Below are 17,422 nucleotides of genomic sequence, written 5' to 3'. Positions count from 1 at the left end.
TGAAAACTTTACCTCCTGACAGCAGCAGGGCTTTCCTTCTGGTGTGCCGTGTCACTGGAGGCCACCCAAAAGAGCAGCAATCTGCTGGCCCTGCCCTCATGATGGGGATATGTGCCTGAACTGCCTGAAGCATCTTCCCCACATGTGCCAGAGACTCTGGGGACCTTGGCAGAAGGAAGGTCTTAGTTCAAAGAATGAAATCCAAATTGAAGGAAAATCTAAACCACTACAGTGATTAGAAAAGAGTATCATGGCTAAGCTTCATGAACTAAGATTTGGAAGGGGCTCTGCCCACACTTGCTGCCAGCGTGCTGGTGGCTAAAAGGCTGATGTGGGATAGACAAGTCCGGTTGCAAAAGCAGAATATAGAGTACTGTGATCCCCTATAGTGCTGGGGTCAGCTGGCTTCCCATGTTTTTTCTACTCTCTGCAGGCAGATTCTGCTCATCCCAGTAGGTCTTTGAGAGCTGCTGAGAACTAAAACATGTTCAGGGACATATGGTCACTGACTCTTGACACGTTGCAGAGAAACTCTGTTCCTGCCACAGCCAGGCATTAATAGGTCTAAAAATGACTGTTTCTGTAAAAAAAAAAAAAGTGCTATCATTCAAAATTGATTTTTTTTCAGGAGTTTGGATAGCCCTTGCTCCAGAAGACCCACCCAACTTCCCTCAAAGCAATGCAAGGACATCTGCTCTCTACTCTGGCTATTTCTGGGTCACTGAGGTATCACAGACTCATGGAATGGCCTGGGTTTGAAGGAACCTTTTAAGATAATCTAGTCCCATGCCCCTGCCATGGGTTGGGACACCTTGCACTAGACCAGGTTGCTCAGAGCCCCATCCAACCTGGCTTTGAACACTTCCAGGGAAGGGGCATCCACAGTCTGTTCAGTGCCTCATCACCCTCTTGCTTATGTCCAACTTAAATCTACCCTTTTTCAGTTGAAAATAATTACCTCCTGTCCTACCAAAATCCCTGGATGGCGTGCTGTGAGCTCTTGCCTCTAAGCCCGCATAGCTTTGCGGGAAGTTGGCTCCCTTCCTGTTGCCCAGCTCTGCTGGCTGCCAGTTCCCAGGCAGAGCACAACCTCCAGCCTCACTGAAGGCTGCTGCAGGAAAGACAACTGGGCTGTATGTGTACCAGGGGTGTCATCCTAGTGCCTGCCTCATGGCCTCCCTCCTGCCATCCTCCAAGGATACATTCTGCTTAGTCTCTGCAGGTACTGTAAGGTTATTCACCATGTAAGTAAGACAGCCATTTTCTGAACATATGATGCCTTTACTGAGGGCTATATAGAGTACAAATGAATTTATTTTTGTTGCACAGGTACCAGAAATCAAAAAGTACTTAAAACAGAGCATCTTACGGGGTGTCCTGCTGTTTCGTCTTGCATTTACACATACTGAAGATTTCATCCAATGTATTTTATGCTTCAGCTTAGGATAGAAATCAGGTATTTCTGATAATAAGTAGCTGTTAAGATGCAGGTAAAATAAAAGCAGGAGCCCCAAAATACCAGGCTTCCCTGGCTGGGAGTACTGAAAATGTACTGTTTCCTTTTGAGAGATGACCTTCTGTTTTACTTTGCAGTTACCTAACAGTAAAATGTAATGATTTTTCTTCTAGATTACCTACCAAGGAGATAAAATACACAGAAAGGCCAGGAGTGGTAATTCTGAAAACTTATTGCAAACAGCTGCTCTACAAAAGCATGCAAGTCCCTCTTGAGGTGGATGATTGAAACTGGGATGCGCATCCTGCTTTCACTGGAGGATCCACACCAAGTAGCCCCAGATATGACACCCATGCTGGGACTGTGCCCCAACGGGGTAGTACAAATCCTGTGTTCTCTGATGGCCCCCAGGAGCCTCATTTGTCTATGTGGTGGAGGATCTAAGCTCTGGGATTACACTGCCTATATACTGGTAGGTGGTTTCAGTCCCCTTTTCCTCTTATCCCCCATACTTGGGGCCACATTGAAAGAGACAGTGCCAAATTTAAACCTGGACCTGAGGCTTGCACAGCACAAGGGGTACATTTGGCACGTTTTAAGTGATAGGAATCGGAATTTCATGCAACATCCCCTTAAGGAACTTCTGGATCAAATGATACAGCTGCATTTTTCTTCTACTAAGTCAAAGCAAGATCTTCCTTCAAAGCAGCATATTTCAACACTTCTAGTATGACACTTCAATTGTACTACATGTTCATTTTTAAACAGCATTTAGAAATGAGCTTCTAAACATTGATTTTCAGGATGAATTGGTCCCTCTTCCAGTGGCACAGATGAGAAATCAGCAGTTGGTTAGGATCTTCAAGCTCTCACTCAGAGTTGGTCCATGCTTCCCAAGCAGCCAGGCTGTCTCTCATGCTCCACGAGCCTTCACCACCCACCTCTCCCATGCCATCTCTCTGTGCGAGGGGTTATTTTGTCAGGAGCAGTTTTGCTCCAGTGAGGCTTCCAGGATCATGCCTGAAGTTCCTGTGGCAAGGGATTGGACTCAGCGGCAGTACTCCCGCTCGATGCTTGCCATGAGCTCCTCCTCTGAGTAATCATATGATATTGTGGACTGTCCTGATGGCTTCTTGCTGTTGCTTTCTGGGCACCTGTCATGAAAGGGAACGAGTTATTGGTGGTGTGAGAGAGAATCAGGCTCTGAAGACACGAGAAGACCCTTTTTTTTTGTGAATGGAAAGTTCGAGCTGCATGTGGCCTGCTGAGACACAGATACTCTGTCACGTCTAGTTCCCATACACCACTGGCACATTGCCTTTTGACATTTGCTATCACTTGGCACCTATTTTAGTCTGCGAGTTCATTACAGCACAGCCCTTACAATGCTCCAGATCAAACTCCCAGAATCTTCCAGTCAGTCAGGTTCGAGGGCAAGCTAAAGGACTAGTTACCAGTTTTAAGGCTTTTTGCAGAACGAGATTGTTTTTGTTTGTATTTATAAGGGATTTGAGTTTCAACGGAAATATGAATGCAGCTCCCTCAAATTGCTCTTACAGCTTTTATTTATTTTCACATCAGCACAACTCTCCCATGAGTGGGAGCTGATGTATGATTCAAAAGGAGCTGGTATGGGGTTTATTAGTGTTATCAGAGGTAGTTTATGTTGGGTACAAGAGAAATCTCTCCCTACCTGCATGAGGGAGAACAGGGAAAAGACTTCTGCAAGCTTTGACCACTGTACCTCAACACTACCAATTAACTGCACTTGATCTTGCCCTTTGGATCTCAAGAGAGGAGCCAGCAGCTGGCAAGCCAGTGCTCTTCCTTGGCCCAGTAGGGAAATGGGAGGTGAGCAAGCTAGGCTGTCAGGCTTGTCATCTCTGGAAGTTGGAGCACATGGCTTCGTGAAATGAAGGTCATGGTGAGGTGCAGAGCTAAGTGGAGACGAGTTGGTAAATCCAAACTGTGAAGTGCTCTGCCATGCCATGTGACTTTGTGACCATCCACTGGTGGAGACCAAGTAAGCAAGAAATAAATGGTTTTGTGTGTTGGTTAGTTGATTGCCAGAGAAGGGAGATTTTCATATGCAATAGCATGGCTCCAGATCTGTCCTAGACTCATCATGTAGCATCTATTGAATTACTATTTCTCTAAGGATGAAATCTATCCCACGCTTAGTCTTGCATCTGGAATTGATTTTGTCACTAACATCCTTTAGTGAAAAAAGTGAGGACCTGTTTACATGAAATCACAGAAGCTGACCCAAAGCAGGTAAGTAAATGTAGAATCAGAGTTGAAGAAAAGAATCCTGAAATGCTTTTCTAAGGACACTTTGTCATACAGAGGATGTGCTTTCATACTGCTCTCCTTGGGCCAGGGAGCATGCTCATCAGTGTTCCTCCAAAAGCTTCCTGCTCCTGTCCTGCTCCTTCCTCTGCTCTTATCTGCCTTGGTCAGAGAGGTTCCTGCCCAGCCCAGCTACTCTGACCAAGCTGTGCTCATGCCATGTCCCTTGCATGTCAGAAACAGTTTGATGTTTTCTCTGGAGTCATCTGATGACCAGCTGCTGTGGCCTCTGTGTAGTGTGGGTGTTCTACACTTATTTACACTGCACCATGCGCTTCATGTCAAGTTTTACTGGCACCAAGTAGGATTTAGCAACTGGAGTCTTCTGCTCTTTCCTTTTATTAATTTTCCTTCTGAGGGGCTGCAAGCAGCCTGATTTCCTTTGCAGTAAATAAGACCCAAGAAGAAAGCTGCAAGTGCAAGAACCTGAACTGTACAACAGCAGTTAGAAAGCAAGAATGGGAAAAGGAAGTGCAGAAATCTGACTTAAACGCATGATTTACTGATTTAAACTCTGCACTGTGACAATGCTCAAACTAATTTTATGTTACGTGATGAATAAGAGGCAGAGCTCTTGGCAGCCTGCTTGCAGACCCACAGAAGAGCTATTGTTTCTCTTAGCAGTTACATAATTTCCCAATGTTAATTATTCTTGATGCTTTAGTTTGCATGAAGAAAATTTCCAGGTAAAACTGGAATTCGTTGAGACATAGAGGCGATTTTAAAAACACAAAAGGAAACTCCACTCATCATGCACAGACCAGAATTTGAGAGAAAAAGAGAGGGCTGTGTTTCTTTCAAGAGCAACAGAAAAACAAATTCTGTTCATATTCTTTCTGTATTTGTGGCAAAGTTCTGTATCATTTAATATGGGAAAATTGAAATAAGTTTGAAAAATGAGAGCTTTAATCTGGATAAAAGGAGAAATTTCTGCACCCTGAGGACAGCAAGCAGAGGAACAGGTTGTGATGGCACAGGCTCTGTCCTTGGAGGCTTTCAAGACCTGATGGGACAAAGCCTGGAGTATTCTGCTTTGACTTCACAGATGATCCAGCTTGGAGCTAGAGCTTGGACTTCTGATTAGAGAACTCCTGAGGCCATCCCAACCTAAACCTCAATCTCAAAGGCATGTTGGTGGAGCTTTTTCTGCTGATCCTGGAATTTAGTGAGAGGTTGTGGCAGGGAAATCCCGAGCTTGGGATGTGCACAGGACAAAAGCTGGTGGACCACCAGCCTGCTCCCGTGCCCCTCCAGCTGCTCCAGCAGCAGAAGAGGCACCTTGGTGGTCTCATCACCATGTGCAAGGACTTCAGGTCAGGGCTTCAAACACACTGAGTCGAGCTGAGGGCTGTTACACCTTCAGATTTGGAAAATAACAGGTCAGCACTTTGAGGGGCAAAATTTTCAAACCCCAGATGTTCTGGGGAAGGTGAGAAACCCAGGAAGGGGCAAAGCTGAGAAAGACCTACCTGAAAAGCGTACAAGAGGGGAATTTGCAGCATGGTAGGACAGCAAGGAAAAAGAAGGCTAATGCAGCTCCATCAGCATTACTGGGCAGGCTTCTGGGTGTCTCATTGCTAAAAAGTTATTAACAGCTTAGAGGGAATTTAGAAAGAAGCAGTAAAAGTTATTTAAGAAGCTAGAGCAAAGCAATTTAGGAAAGAGGAAAGCAAGAAAAGTGTTCAATTTCAACCAGGTCTCTCGGTGTTTAAAGATTCTTAAGGGAAGCAGGAATTATCAATATTTTTTTGTTAAATGGAAAGACAATCAACTATGCAATGTGGAGAAGGAAATGCAAAGGGCAAAATTAGACCAAAAGCACCTCTGAGCGAGGTCCCAGCAGTGGGGATGGCTGGCAGTGTCACATCCCTGGTGTCAGGCAGCTGTCTGGTGTGGGGAAGAGCTGCCTGCAGCCTCCAGTGACAGTGTCCCTGATGGGTGACAAGGGTGACAAGCTCCCAGGCAGAAAGTTGAGCTAAGTGGCTGAAAACTAGGTTGAGGTGAATCTAGGCCAGTGTTTTTTATAATTTTGCTGAGGATGGAGAAGTCCAGGGTTAATAATTAAAATGCCTTCTGTGAGACCTTGCAGCTGAAAAATGGGTCAAAATAACACCCTGGTAGCTGTGCCAGTGACACGAGCCTTGGCAGAAATTATAAAACCATTACAATGCTCCTGGGCTGTGTCATCCATCCATGGACTGCCAGATGCTAGAGAGCAGTTCCCAAAAGATCTGGGTGGGAAGTGGGGGGTGAGAAGTAACATAGCCCAATCAGGAACACATCCAGCTGTGTTCCCATGAGCATCCAAGGTATTTATCAGGGACTGACTTAGGTGCTTATGTAGTGTCTCACAGGCATGTGTGTTACACAGGAGGTGCACACCTACATCTATCTCACATGACTGCTCTCTTGACAGATACTATGAAGTCTCTGTACTTAGTTTTTCTTCTCCTTGCTTGACATTTATTTCTCCTTTAATTGGCTATATGGGAATTTCTTCAGTCAGTAACTCTATCAAGACGAGAATGACTTTTGCTGTCTGTAACATGTGTGTTTATCTGGAATGATTCCAGCCACAGAAATGTGAAGGATGAGACACCTACGCACATTAACCTCTGTTTCTGGGGCTTGATTAGATTTGATTTGGTTTCTTCAAAATACAGTTTTGCTGGGTGCTGGGCCATTTCCCAAAAAATGTTTGCATAGTTCTTGCCAGCAGAAATTGCAGCCCTGCTTATCTTAGGCAGTACAGGCACTTCACACATGAGCTGTGCTCTATGGGGCTCTGAAATGGGTATAAAGTAAAGGTTATCTAACTGAAAATGAGCTCTGTCATCTCAGATCAGAAAACAATGTCTGCTGTCTTGAGTCTTGCCTTTGTGTCTCAAAGAGGGAGGGAAAAGAAAAGCCTTGGGTGTGAGGGAGCTCAGTGTGGGGCTGTGGCAGGGCTGGCTGTGCACTTCCAGAGGAGACTGCTCAGTTGCCATCACAGACCAAGGCGCATTGAGGATGCTGGAAAGCCCAGGAGAGGTTAAAGTCCCCACAAGAGCACCTGTACAAGCCTTGCTGTTAGACAAGCCTTGCCCCAGATGAGCTTCCTGCCAGCTGGGAGGGGGAAGAGGAGGGGCAGGGAGGACAGTGGCTGGTGCCTGAGCTCTCCTGACACATCCACTAGCACGACTCAGCATTAGCAGGTCACAGCCTGATGGCCAGGATCTGCAGATTAGTCTGCCCTTGGGCGCTGCAGGAGCAGAGAGGCTAGATAACAGCCACAGCTTAATGTTCAAAATAATCACTCGTTAGCATAAGGAGGTGATATTTTAAGATTTTTTTTTCAAGCCTCTTCATTTCATCTGGGTTTCTTTAACACATGTTAAACTGTCCCCATGGCTCTTGGTGCAGGCAGACTCAGAGGCACACTCTGCTTGCTAACTTTTGCCTGTGGAAGATTTTGGATTTCTTTCCTTTGGCACCCCGTGCAGCAGGTACCATAATTTCCCTGTCTTTAAAGGACATTCATGTCTTTAATTGGAGTAGCATGGGAGCATCTTATAGCTCTGTCTTATGATTCCTGAGTAGAGAGATGTTATTCTCCTTTTCCACATGCTGCAGAGCCCACAGGATATCCGTGGGTGAACCAGGGTACTTGGAGCTATCCTCCACAGCTTTTCACCAGCTCTTCCAAGGTGCCTCTCTGACATGGGGACATCCTAAATTCTGCATTGCTCATGACCAGGAATGAATCTCTAGGTTGTACTTGAGCTGCAGCCTGGATTTTTTCAGGCTCCTAACTGTTGTTAAATTGGCAAACATGAAAGACAGTAGAATATTTAAGGCTATAAACTGTTTCACAGCATTCCTGCCTCTCTTTTGCACAGTGTGAGGGATGCAGAAATAACTTTTCCCTTTATGGTCCCTTCTCCCCCTGAAGATACAGTGAAAGCAGGAGATACTCACTGATGGTCAGCGTTGTTGTTCTCTAGGGCTGCTGAGCTTCTGGTTGACAAAGTCTGGGAAACAAGAAAAGACATATATTTCAGTTATAACACTTTAAATTCAAGGGAGGTGATTCCGCCCCTCTATTCTGCTCATGAGAGAACCACACCTGGAGTGCTGTGTTCTGCTCTGGGACCCCCACCACAGGAAAGGCATGGACCTGCTGGAATGAATTCATCATGAGGGAGAGCCTTTCCAATGAAGGCAGGCTGAGAGAGTTGGTGGTGTTCAGTCTGAAGAAGAGAAGATTCTGGGGACACCTTATTGCAACCTTTCAGTACTTATAAGGGGCCTATAAGAAAGATAGAGAGAGGCTTTTTACTGGGACCTGTGGTGGCAGGACAAGGGGCAATGGTTTTAAACTGAAAGAGGGCAGGTTTAGATTAGAACTTAGGAAGAAACTCTTTACTATCAGGGTGCTGAGGCACTGAAACTGGTTGCCCAGCAGAGCTGTGGATGCCCCACACCTGGAAATGTTCAAAGTCAGGTTGGATGGGGCTTTGAGCAGCCTGGTCTAGTTGAAGATGTCCCTGCCCATAATCTTCCACAGTCCCTTCCAACCTAAACCACTATTTCTTTCTATGAAACCTATCTCTGCCTATAGTGGGCTGTGCTTGTCCTGGTTTAAACCCCTGGACAACCTCTTTGGAGACAATGCAGGTACAAGTGACTCCCCTTTACTAGCCCTGTTCTCCAGCTCTGTTCCAGCATTCAGGGTGGCTGGGCATCTGCAGGCTACAGAACTGAAATCACCAAACATTGACTTGTTAAAACTCCCAGTTTTTTCATGAATGAGCACTGCCCCACTGGCTCACAGGTTGCCCTATGAAAATACCTGCTAAGGAAAGAAGTTACTACAATATGGGCCCAATTCTTTTCACCTGACAGAGATGTTTCCTGGAAATGATCTATCTGTAGTGAAACATCCATGTTCCCTATGCTGGAATCCACAGACTTCCAATGGGGCATCTGGTAACAAAATGCATCCCCTGCATGCAGATGCTACTGTGGAGAATATAACTCATCTTTTTCTACTTTTTCATTGTACTCTTATCTGCAAAGGAAGTGGGACAAGGACATGGTTTTGCAAAACACACATTCATCTTGGCTTGCCATTACTTTTTCTGAGCTGCAGTCCTAAAGCTGGTGCCTCTCATTTGTACAAGCTACCATGATTCTCTTAACAACACTAACATGTTAAATGGGTAGTACACCAAACCAAAGTCAGGATTTGGCTTCCAGAAAATAGAAATGAAAAGTTGTTTCACCAGTGTGGAAAAGAGGAAAATATTTTTCTGTACAAGAAATGGAAGGAAAGAAACCAGGGAGAGGTGTGGAAAAGCTTGCAATTCAGGGCCATTGCCTACACCTCTGCTGTGTGGTGTTTCTGCAGGGCTCAATGGGATCAGTTGATTCCTCAGTAAGATCATGTATCTGATCTTGCATAGCTCAAACCTGCACTTTCTCAAGGTCCAGCAATGCCTGGGACTGCTGTTGGTAAGAGTGGGAGCTATGGAGGGGAGATACCTCTCTACAGGCAGCACTGGTACAGCAGCAATGGCTTTATGCTCAATTTTGGGCTGATTTAAATTGGTTGGTATTGGCCAGGCTTGTATGTGCCATCTGCTGGGTAGAAATGTCCAGCTGGGTGTCTGCAATTACTGAATGGCACCTGATTTTAATTTCAAAGAAGATGCTTTCACTACACTTCTTCCTCAGCTGCTTCTCATGGGGATGGACAGGAGCTGAGGTTTAAATTCTACAGTCTCACACACTGTCAGGCAGATAGAGAGGTGCTTGGCAGAGAACTGCTTAGCTCTTCCCTGCCTCTTGCATGGGCTTTGTGCTGCTGTGGTCACCTTTGGCTCCCATGCTTGAGCCAGTGAGGAGGGCTGCAGCAAGGACACCTCGCTCATGGAACCAGATCAACACCTCTTCCAGGTGAGCCCTTAGTAGCTTCCATTTCTGGAGCTGGGAAAGATTTCTGTCATCCATGGTATTTTATATCCTAGCTGCTTGCTTAAAATGACATAAGACATCACCAGTCTTCCAAAGAGTTTTAGTTTGATACCTGTCAAAAGGCACTCCGTGTCCTTTCAGGAGACTTTGGCAACTCTTTGGCAACACTTTGCTTGCTCTGGAAGAGACTGAATTACTCTAGAAGCAGCTCCTGGGTCCAAGCAGAGACAAGGGTATGTGAGAAAGCTGACAGTGAGGGAAGATAGTTCCTGCCTGGTTATTTAGCATCATTTCTTGGCAATCTCCCACAAGCAACAGGGGCAAGAAGCAGTGCCAGGAGAATACCATGCTGAGCTCCAAGGGCTGACTTCTCCTGGAAATCCATCCCACAATGCAGCTCCTCATCCATCCACTGGGCTACTGCTGCCATCCTATTTTCCTTCCACCAGGCAAATAATACTATTCATCCTCAGCACCAAGGGAAATACAGTCCTTCAGGAGTGCTTTGATGCTGTTCTTCCCATAGTGAGAACCCAGCTGCCAACACTTCTGGGCAAAAGATGGGTTTGGATCATTTTTGGGAGGGGTTTGAACTGTACAGTAAGTTGTCTGGGTTTTTTTCCTTGTGGCTGACTACTTCATTTTACGAGTTGTACGTGTTGTGTGGGTGGAAGACAGAATTAATTAGTCATCAGGACAGAGCAGCTCTGGTTAGCAAAATTTGCTTCTCTGTGCAAAACCTGCTCCCACCTTCTCCAAGGAATCTGTCAGCAGCAATACTTATTTCCCAAGAGAATTTGGCATTGGCGCAGGTAGATCTCGACCGACATTTAATCCAGTGCACGAGTCAAAAATGGTGGTGAGTGAAAACAAAAAGCATCTCCACCCCTTGCCCTTTCCCTGCCATCAGAGCCTCCATGCTCTGGGAACTGCTTCTAACTCCTCTGGACAAAGGACACATGGTTTCCTGATGCGCAGGTGACACTATGTGCCAGGCAACAGGCGGGATGCAGAGCACAGGCTGTCACAGGCTGTGAGACACAATAAAAACCGACCCCACCCAGCCTGCTCAGGATTGCTGTAATATGTATGTTGCAAGTTAAGTTCAGCAGATAATTGGTGTTAGCCCTTCATGTGGGTTAGGATGATGCGCACATCACGACACTTTAACATTATGGGTTCCTATCCTAGAGCTAAATAACTAATTGCTGGCCTGGTTGGCCTGTGCCCTGTTAAGAGATAAATGAAGTCAGCTTCTCCTTTCTGCAGCTTGCAGTCATCTTTTTATTACTCATCCAGACCACAGCGTGTCTCCCTGTTTTCCACCCTGTCCTCAGTGTAGGCATCTTGTGCTGGGGTCTGCTGTGCCACAGAGCCCCACATCTCCCTCTCTTCCAAATTTAAAGGTTTGGATATTAAGCTCACCCAGCATGTACACTGCATGTAGGTTTAATTTAATGTAATGAAATGTAAGGTGGAGTGGTTTGACAGTCATTGCACATGCAGTTTAGCTGTCCTTTGTTTTAGGGCAGTGGCTCCTGGGATCAAGGCAGAGTGGAGAGCTGGAAGCAACAGCTATTTCTCTGTGCTGCTTGCATGAACCAGCACTCCTGGATGAGGTTGCCACTCCCCCCACCCCAGTGCAAGTTCTTCATGGTCCTGCCATCCAGCAGCTGTGAGTGAGCTGGGGGAGAACACCCTCTCCCAGGACCCACAGGGCAATTTGGAACCAAGCACCTTTAGAGGCTCTGAGCTGCCCCTGAGCTGCATTGAAACTAGTCAACCACAGTCTTGAAATCACACTGTTTCCAAAACTGGGAGGCCAAATTCAAGCTGTCTTAGACATGGCCCCTGTACAGGCCCCTGAGCCATGCCCAGTTATTTGGGAGACTACAAGTTGGTCCTGCCCAACCATGGGGCAGTGGGGCAGACCATCATGATCCAGTGCCAAGCAGCTGCTATGTATTTTTACTAGTAGAGATACAGCCCTGAGATGCAGTGGAGATACAGGCACTGAGTGGTCCAGTCACAACCAGGGGAGCCTGGAGAGTGACTATGCCACCTAAAACATCTACATGGCAGCAGTGTGGTCCCTGCCAGTGCTGACCTACTGTGCTGTGGTTTCAGAGAGCAGCTTTTCTGCAGCATGTAAGCCAGTGCCTCCTTCCCGGACTCTGCTCCTCCCAAATTCCTCTTCACTAACACCCCGTGAACTAGAGCAGGGAACTGATCCGAGCTGAAATGCAAACCCCCTGCCTTGGCGGAGAGGGAGGCGCTGTCAACTGGAGAAACATCACGGCTGCAATTTGCAGCAGAGCGCGGATGGATGAGCTGGTCCAGTAGCAGGGCAGCACCCTCCAGCAATACCAGCACACGATGTGGGGGCCAAGCCAGTCCTCACTGCCAAAATCAGCCTCCCACCAACCCCCAGACAGTTACTGCTGACAAAAAAAGGAGCTTACCTAAAGTGTCAGCAGATGCCAAATGGGACGTGTGGCCCCAGCTGCACCCCAAGCAAAGCGCTGCCAGCCTTGCTCTGGTCTGCAGCAACATCCACTGGCCAGCAAAGGAATTAGGAGCAGGCGGTGAACGGGAAGTGGGCAAGGATGTGGGGAGTTCTCACGCTTCTCTCCTGCCAACTAACCACCAACTCCCAGCTATTCTGCGCATGCCCTGAGCTTAGGGTTTAGATCAAGAACAGTTTCAGGGCAAAAGCAACCCATTCTCTGCCAAGTGAAGGAGGGGAGTTGTGGAAAGTATCTATTCAGCAGTTTCCCAAGTCCAGCTGCAACACAGCTGTGATGAGAGGACGGCACAGCTCGCTTGTTTCTCCTCTCTGGTGAAGTTTCAGGTGCTTTTAACAAGACAAGGAACATAATGTGTGTGAGAGAGAGACCTTTAACTCAGTACCTGCCAGATCCACACCTGGACATTAACTGCAGAATCTGAAATAACCTGACCTTTGGAAGTTCAAGGTGTCCCAGATGTTCAGCTGGAAAAGACCTTTTCAGAAAGCCCCTGGCTCCTTATGCAACTGTAGCAGAATGTCTTGCCTTGATGGCATTTTTGACTATTAATACAACCAGGAAGAAACTGCTGAAATAATGCTAACAACACTGAATTAGAAGATCAAATTTCTGTTTGAGGGAAGCACATTGTAATATGAGTAGAAAAATAAACCTGAGTTCCTGTAAGAAACTAACGGGCCATGACATTAAATGTCCCTGCAGGACCCTTACATGTCTGCAGCTGGGACCAGCCAGCCACGAGATGACGCTGTGCCACACCAAACTGCAGAAAAACATTTATTTGGCTGAAAAAATCAGGCAAAGCTTTGAAGACTTGGGTGTTTTAAAAGTATATGATAGTCCTTCTAGAAGTTGGTGAATACACCCTCTACGTGTATTATTCCCATGTTGTAGCCGAGGTGATTTGCTTACTGAAATCACATCCTGCCTCCAGTCAGGAGGAGTGATGGCACCATGGAAAAAGCTGTTAAAAGCAAGACCTGAACATGTCTTCATGATTCTTCCATTTCAATGGGGAAATACCTGAGGCCACAAGACCTGACACCCTGCCCTGTGTGTGTGTGTGTGTGGCTCAGCTTCGCAAACGAAGATGTGGGAAGGGCTCTCCCCACGTGGGTGTGCCCTTCCAGCCTGCGCAGTGGATTTTAGGTGAGGCTCAGCGTGCGCAGAACTGGCCCCACCGTTTCAGTCCTGAGGTTCATCTGCCACGGCCGAGCGAGCTTGGACGGTGCCAGTGAAGTCCTCAGGACTAGAACCTACAGCACCCGGCATTTCCCAGGAGGTCTCCCATCCAAGTACTAATCCAGGGCTGACCCTGCTTAGCTTCCAAGATCTGATGGGATCAGATGTCAGGGAGGCATTTAACTGCCTCTACTGCAACTGCAAAACCACAAATACATTTTTCTGTCTTGAGCAAAGAGACAAGGAAAAACCATGCAAAACCATCCAGAATTGAGGGCAAAGCTGGAAATGGACATTTGACACAGATAAGAGGTGTTGGGGTCTGCTCCAAGCCAGGTGCTGGTTCCCCATCAGGATTTGGCTCCCAGCCCACTGCAGTGATGTGTTTTCACACTTCTCACTGCCAAGCACTATTTGAATGTAATAGAGATGGCTCAAGCCTTTAAATGCAGCTCCATCCCTCTCCACCAGGCCTTGCCACCTGGCCTGACTGCCCATAGGTGCTGCTAGCTTATTGCTGGATGAGAAACTGCTGGGGCTCAGGTGCAAAACACATTGATGCACATCATGTCCAGGAGAAATCCAACCATGATATCAGATAGTGAGTCCTGCTTGCAATTCTGCTCACTTCTGGCTGGTGTCAAACCTCTCCTCTACTTCCACTGCCCCAAATCTGCTTCTCCATGGGCTATTTCTCATCAGACCTTTCTGCTGTAATACCTCCTTGTTGCCTTTCCTCCTAATGCCTGACCTTTCCCTCATTGACCCTATTGAATCAACTCATCCTTTTTTCTCTGAAATTTCTTTGCTCATCCTCTATTTTCCACAGCTGAACAGCGCAAAGCAAGCAAGTTCCAATTTCAAGACAGAAACTACAAATGACTGCTTGTGAAGCTGGTGAGCCTGAGAGAAATTGGCCTCAAAATTTCTAGCGAGGAACCAGTGACATAATGAAGCTGATAGCCCTTTCCAGAAACCTCCTTCACCAGTCTCATGGGAAGGGTGGGACTGTAGTTTGCATGACCTAAAAGACTAAATTGCACCCAGTAAACAACAAAAACCTGGTGCTGCAAACAGTTTCATCCTTCCTTTTCTCAGGCTATTGACGTTTTAGGTCCCAAGGAATGGCTCATGGGTGGCACAACTGTGTGCTACACCCACTTGACGTCAATGGATGACCACGGTGCCACATGCCTGCTCCAGGATGGGTTTTGAGGACCCTCACAGACATCTCTGTGCTGTACCAGGGGTGACCACAACCAAGGGTGGCTGAGGGGATGCAACAGGTTTCTCACCATCATTTCTGCCAGAGGAAGAGGTCTGCAGGAGGGAGCGGGAACAGTGACCCCCCCCCCACCTCCCCAAGGGCCACATCCTGAATTCCTCAGCCTTTCTGGTTTGCTCTTTGTCATTAGTTCACTAGTATCTACTGCTTAAGTGGACTGTCTCTCTGCTGATACTAGTAAAGAAAGATGAGGACACCTCCATTGCCTTTCTGTGTAAATACTTAGAATATATATTGCTTCAGAATAGAGCTAAAATACTGCTTTATTCACAGTAAAACTCAGAGCTTATATCATTATTATTTTTAAAGATCCAGCCATGATAGTCATATGTGGACACAGAGGGAAAATGGATACCACCAACCTCTGTTCCCATAAATAAAGATAAATGGGAGAAGTTAGGAGGATTGCTCACAAATGAGTCCCTCAGAGGAGAAAACAGTGAGCTTCTGTTCATACTGCAGGAGGGTTTGGAGCACAAAAAAGAGCAAAGAAAAAATATGTCAATACAAGATGTCTATTTTTTTCTTCCATTTCTTCCCATTTCTAAACCTTATTTCCTTTGAGGCTTTTCTTTAAAACTTGTGTAAAAAAAGGCTTCTCATACTGAACCCTGCCAAGTTTCCTAATGGAAAAATTATTTTGTATAAAAGTTATCCTTACCCCATGGACAAACATTCAGTGATGGAAGGGATACACTTTTGAAAAGCAAAACAGAGGCATGCAAGACAGAAAGTTTCTGGGTCCTAAATACTCCTTTCTGTTTTAAATTTATTAATTTAATCTGATGACTTTTGTGCATCTGTGGAGAGCAGTGTTTATCTTAGAAACAACACACAATTTCCAAAGCCAAGCTCAGATGAAAGAAGCTGGTGATTTTTGGCCTCATCACCAGATGATGTAGATGCTGCTGTTATTTTTGGATTGGAAAAAATCCACAAAATATAAATCTCAACTCCATCGGTGGCAAATCCGTTATTTGTTAAAGAGAAACAGACTGAAATGCACCTTTAGGAAGAGCCAGACTGCAGCTGCAGTTGACTAGCAAACATTAAAGGGCAGTTTTATGTTCACATTTTTAAACTTCTGTTTACAAGCCTGACCCAGGGAAAAGCAGGAGCCGAACTATAAAGTCGAGCTATTTCCATAAGGAAGGAAAAGAAACTTCAATAGCACCAGTAGACTGGAGAACGGGATGGCCCCTCTCAGGACAGTGTTTCCCTTGAGCAAGAAACAGAAAACACGAAGAGAGACGCGAAGAGGGAACGCAAAGAAAGCATCGAGGCGTGCTCGCAGCGAAGATCAAAAGAACGTAGTCCCGTTTATGTTCGGAGGAAGCCGCGGTGGGTGGCGCCGGCCACGGCCGGCGGGGACCCGGGGCTGGGCTGGGCTGGGCTGGGCTCGGGGGTCCCGGGGCCGCCGCCAGGGGAGTCCGGGGTCCCGGTCGCGGCCGGGGCGGGCACTTACCGCCTGCTGGAGCGGGGCCCCGCCGCCGCATCCCCGCAGCTCCCCGCAGCTGCCGGCGGCCCGGGGCTCGGGAATGCCGCCGGCGGCCGGGGCTGTGCGGGCGGGGGCGGGCGGCGCCGCCGCTCCCTCGCTCCCGGCCGGCGCGGGCTCCGGCAGCTCCCGGTTCTCCGCCGCTCTGCCCGCGGGCCCCGCCGCGCCCCGCCGGCGGCTGCTGCCGCTGCCCATGGCCGGGGCTGTGCCGGCGGCAGCGCTCTGGGAACCTTGAGGTGGGAGAATCCCACCCCGGAGTGCCCTAAGGCCGGGGGAGGGAGCCGGCGGCGCAGGGGAGGGATGTACCGCAGTTTCTGATCAAGCTTTTTGGGCAGGGTGCCGCGCTCCCCTTTTCCTTCCAAAACTTTCCGGCCCAGCCCGTTAGCTCGGCCCTCCCTAGTTCCAGATGCTTACAGACATCTGCCGGAGCTGGGGAGAAGACATTGATATCTTCGGGGATCATGCAGTAGGAACAGCAGTCCGGGTCTGAACTCAAGCACACCTCTCGCAGACGAGTCTTGCAGATCTACGGAAAATAACACATCCCGGGAGATGCCATTTGGGTCAGGTTTGGGGCACAGTGTTCCTGGGTCGAGGAACTAAGCAGTGAAAGGAGTGGGGTTTCGGTGAAGCCCCCATCCAAAGGGTGGCTTAGCCAGACACCCCTTTAGCCCATTCGCACAGACGGAGTCACTCTGCTTCCCAACAGACTGTCGCGCTTGGGGAACTGATCCCCCAACCATCCCCGACTGCTCCTTTCTCTCTCTGCTTTCAGCAGTAAAATATCTGTGCGATTGCTGGGCACTCTGAAAGGTATCACTCAAATTAAACAGCACCTATTAAAGGCAAGACTCTCATTCCCCCCAAGAGGATAGAGCAGGGGGATACAGAGGCTGCTTGGTTTCCATCCAGCCCCTGTTTGCAGAACGCAGGTGCGTGGGAGGGAGAGCAGGTCCCGCAGGGCTGCTGCTCCCCTCCTTCCAAACCAGAGGCTGAGAAACGCAGGAAGGGCAGAGGTGTGACTGTTCTTGCTGCTCCTCAGCTCCGACTGCAATGATTGTGTCTACCAGCCTTTCCTTCTAATGGTTCTTCCTAAATCACCACGAGTTCACAATGGAGGGACTGGAGGAGGGAAGGCAATGAGGAGATGATCTCTTGAGAACAGGGGCTTC

General features: G+C 47.6%; 1 protein-coding gene across 1 annotated transcript; it reads right to left on the bottom strand.

Moving 5' to 3' along the window:
* Nucleotides 1-1,296: 1,296 nt before the first annotated feature.
* CYS1 (cystin 1) lies at nt 1,297-16,583 on the bottom strand. The gene is made up of 3 exons (XM_071547805.1): nt 16,221-16,583; nt 7,763-7,815; nt 1,297-2,610 (listed from the first exon to the last, which is right to left on the bottom strand). Exons 1-3 carry the CDS (start codon nt 16,443-16,445, stop codon nt 2,505-2,507), a joined length of 384 nt encoding a protein of 127 aa, XP_071403906.1. The 5' UTR covers nt 16,446-16,583; the 3' UTR covers nt 1,297-2,504.
* Between the last annotated feature and the right edge of the window lie 839 nt (nt 16,584-17,422).

The sequence above is a fragment of the Pithys albifrons genome, chromosome 2, assembly GCF_047495875.1.
Source record: "Pithys albifrons albifrons isolate INPA30051 chromosome 2, PitAlb_v1, whole genome shotgun sequence".
In the NCBI taxonomy this organism is placed as follows: domain Eukaryota; kingdom Metazoa; phylum Chordata; class Aves; order Passeriformes; family Thamnophilidae; genus Pithys; species Pithys albifrons.
Note: the sequence above shows the minus strand (reverse complement) of the source record. Positions and strands in the feature narration are given on the sequence as shown.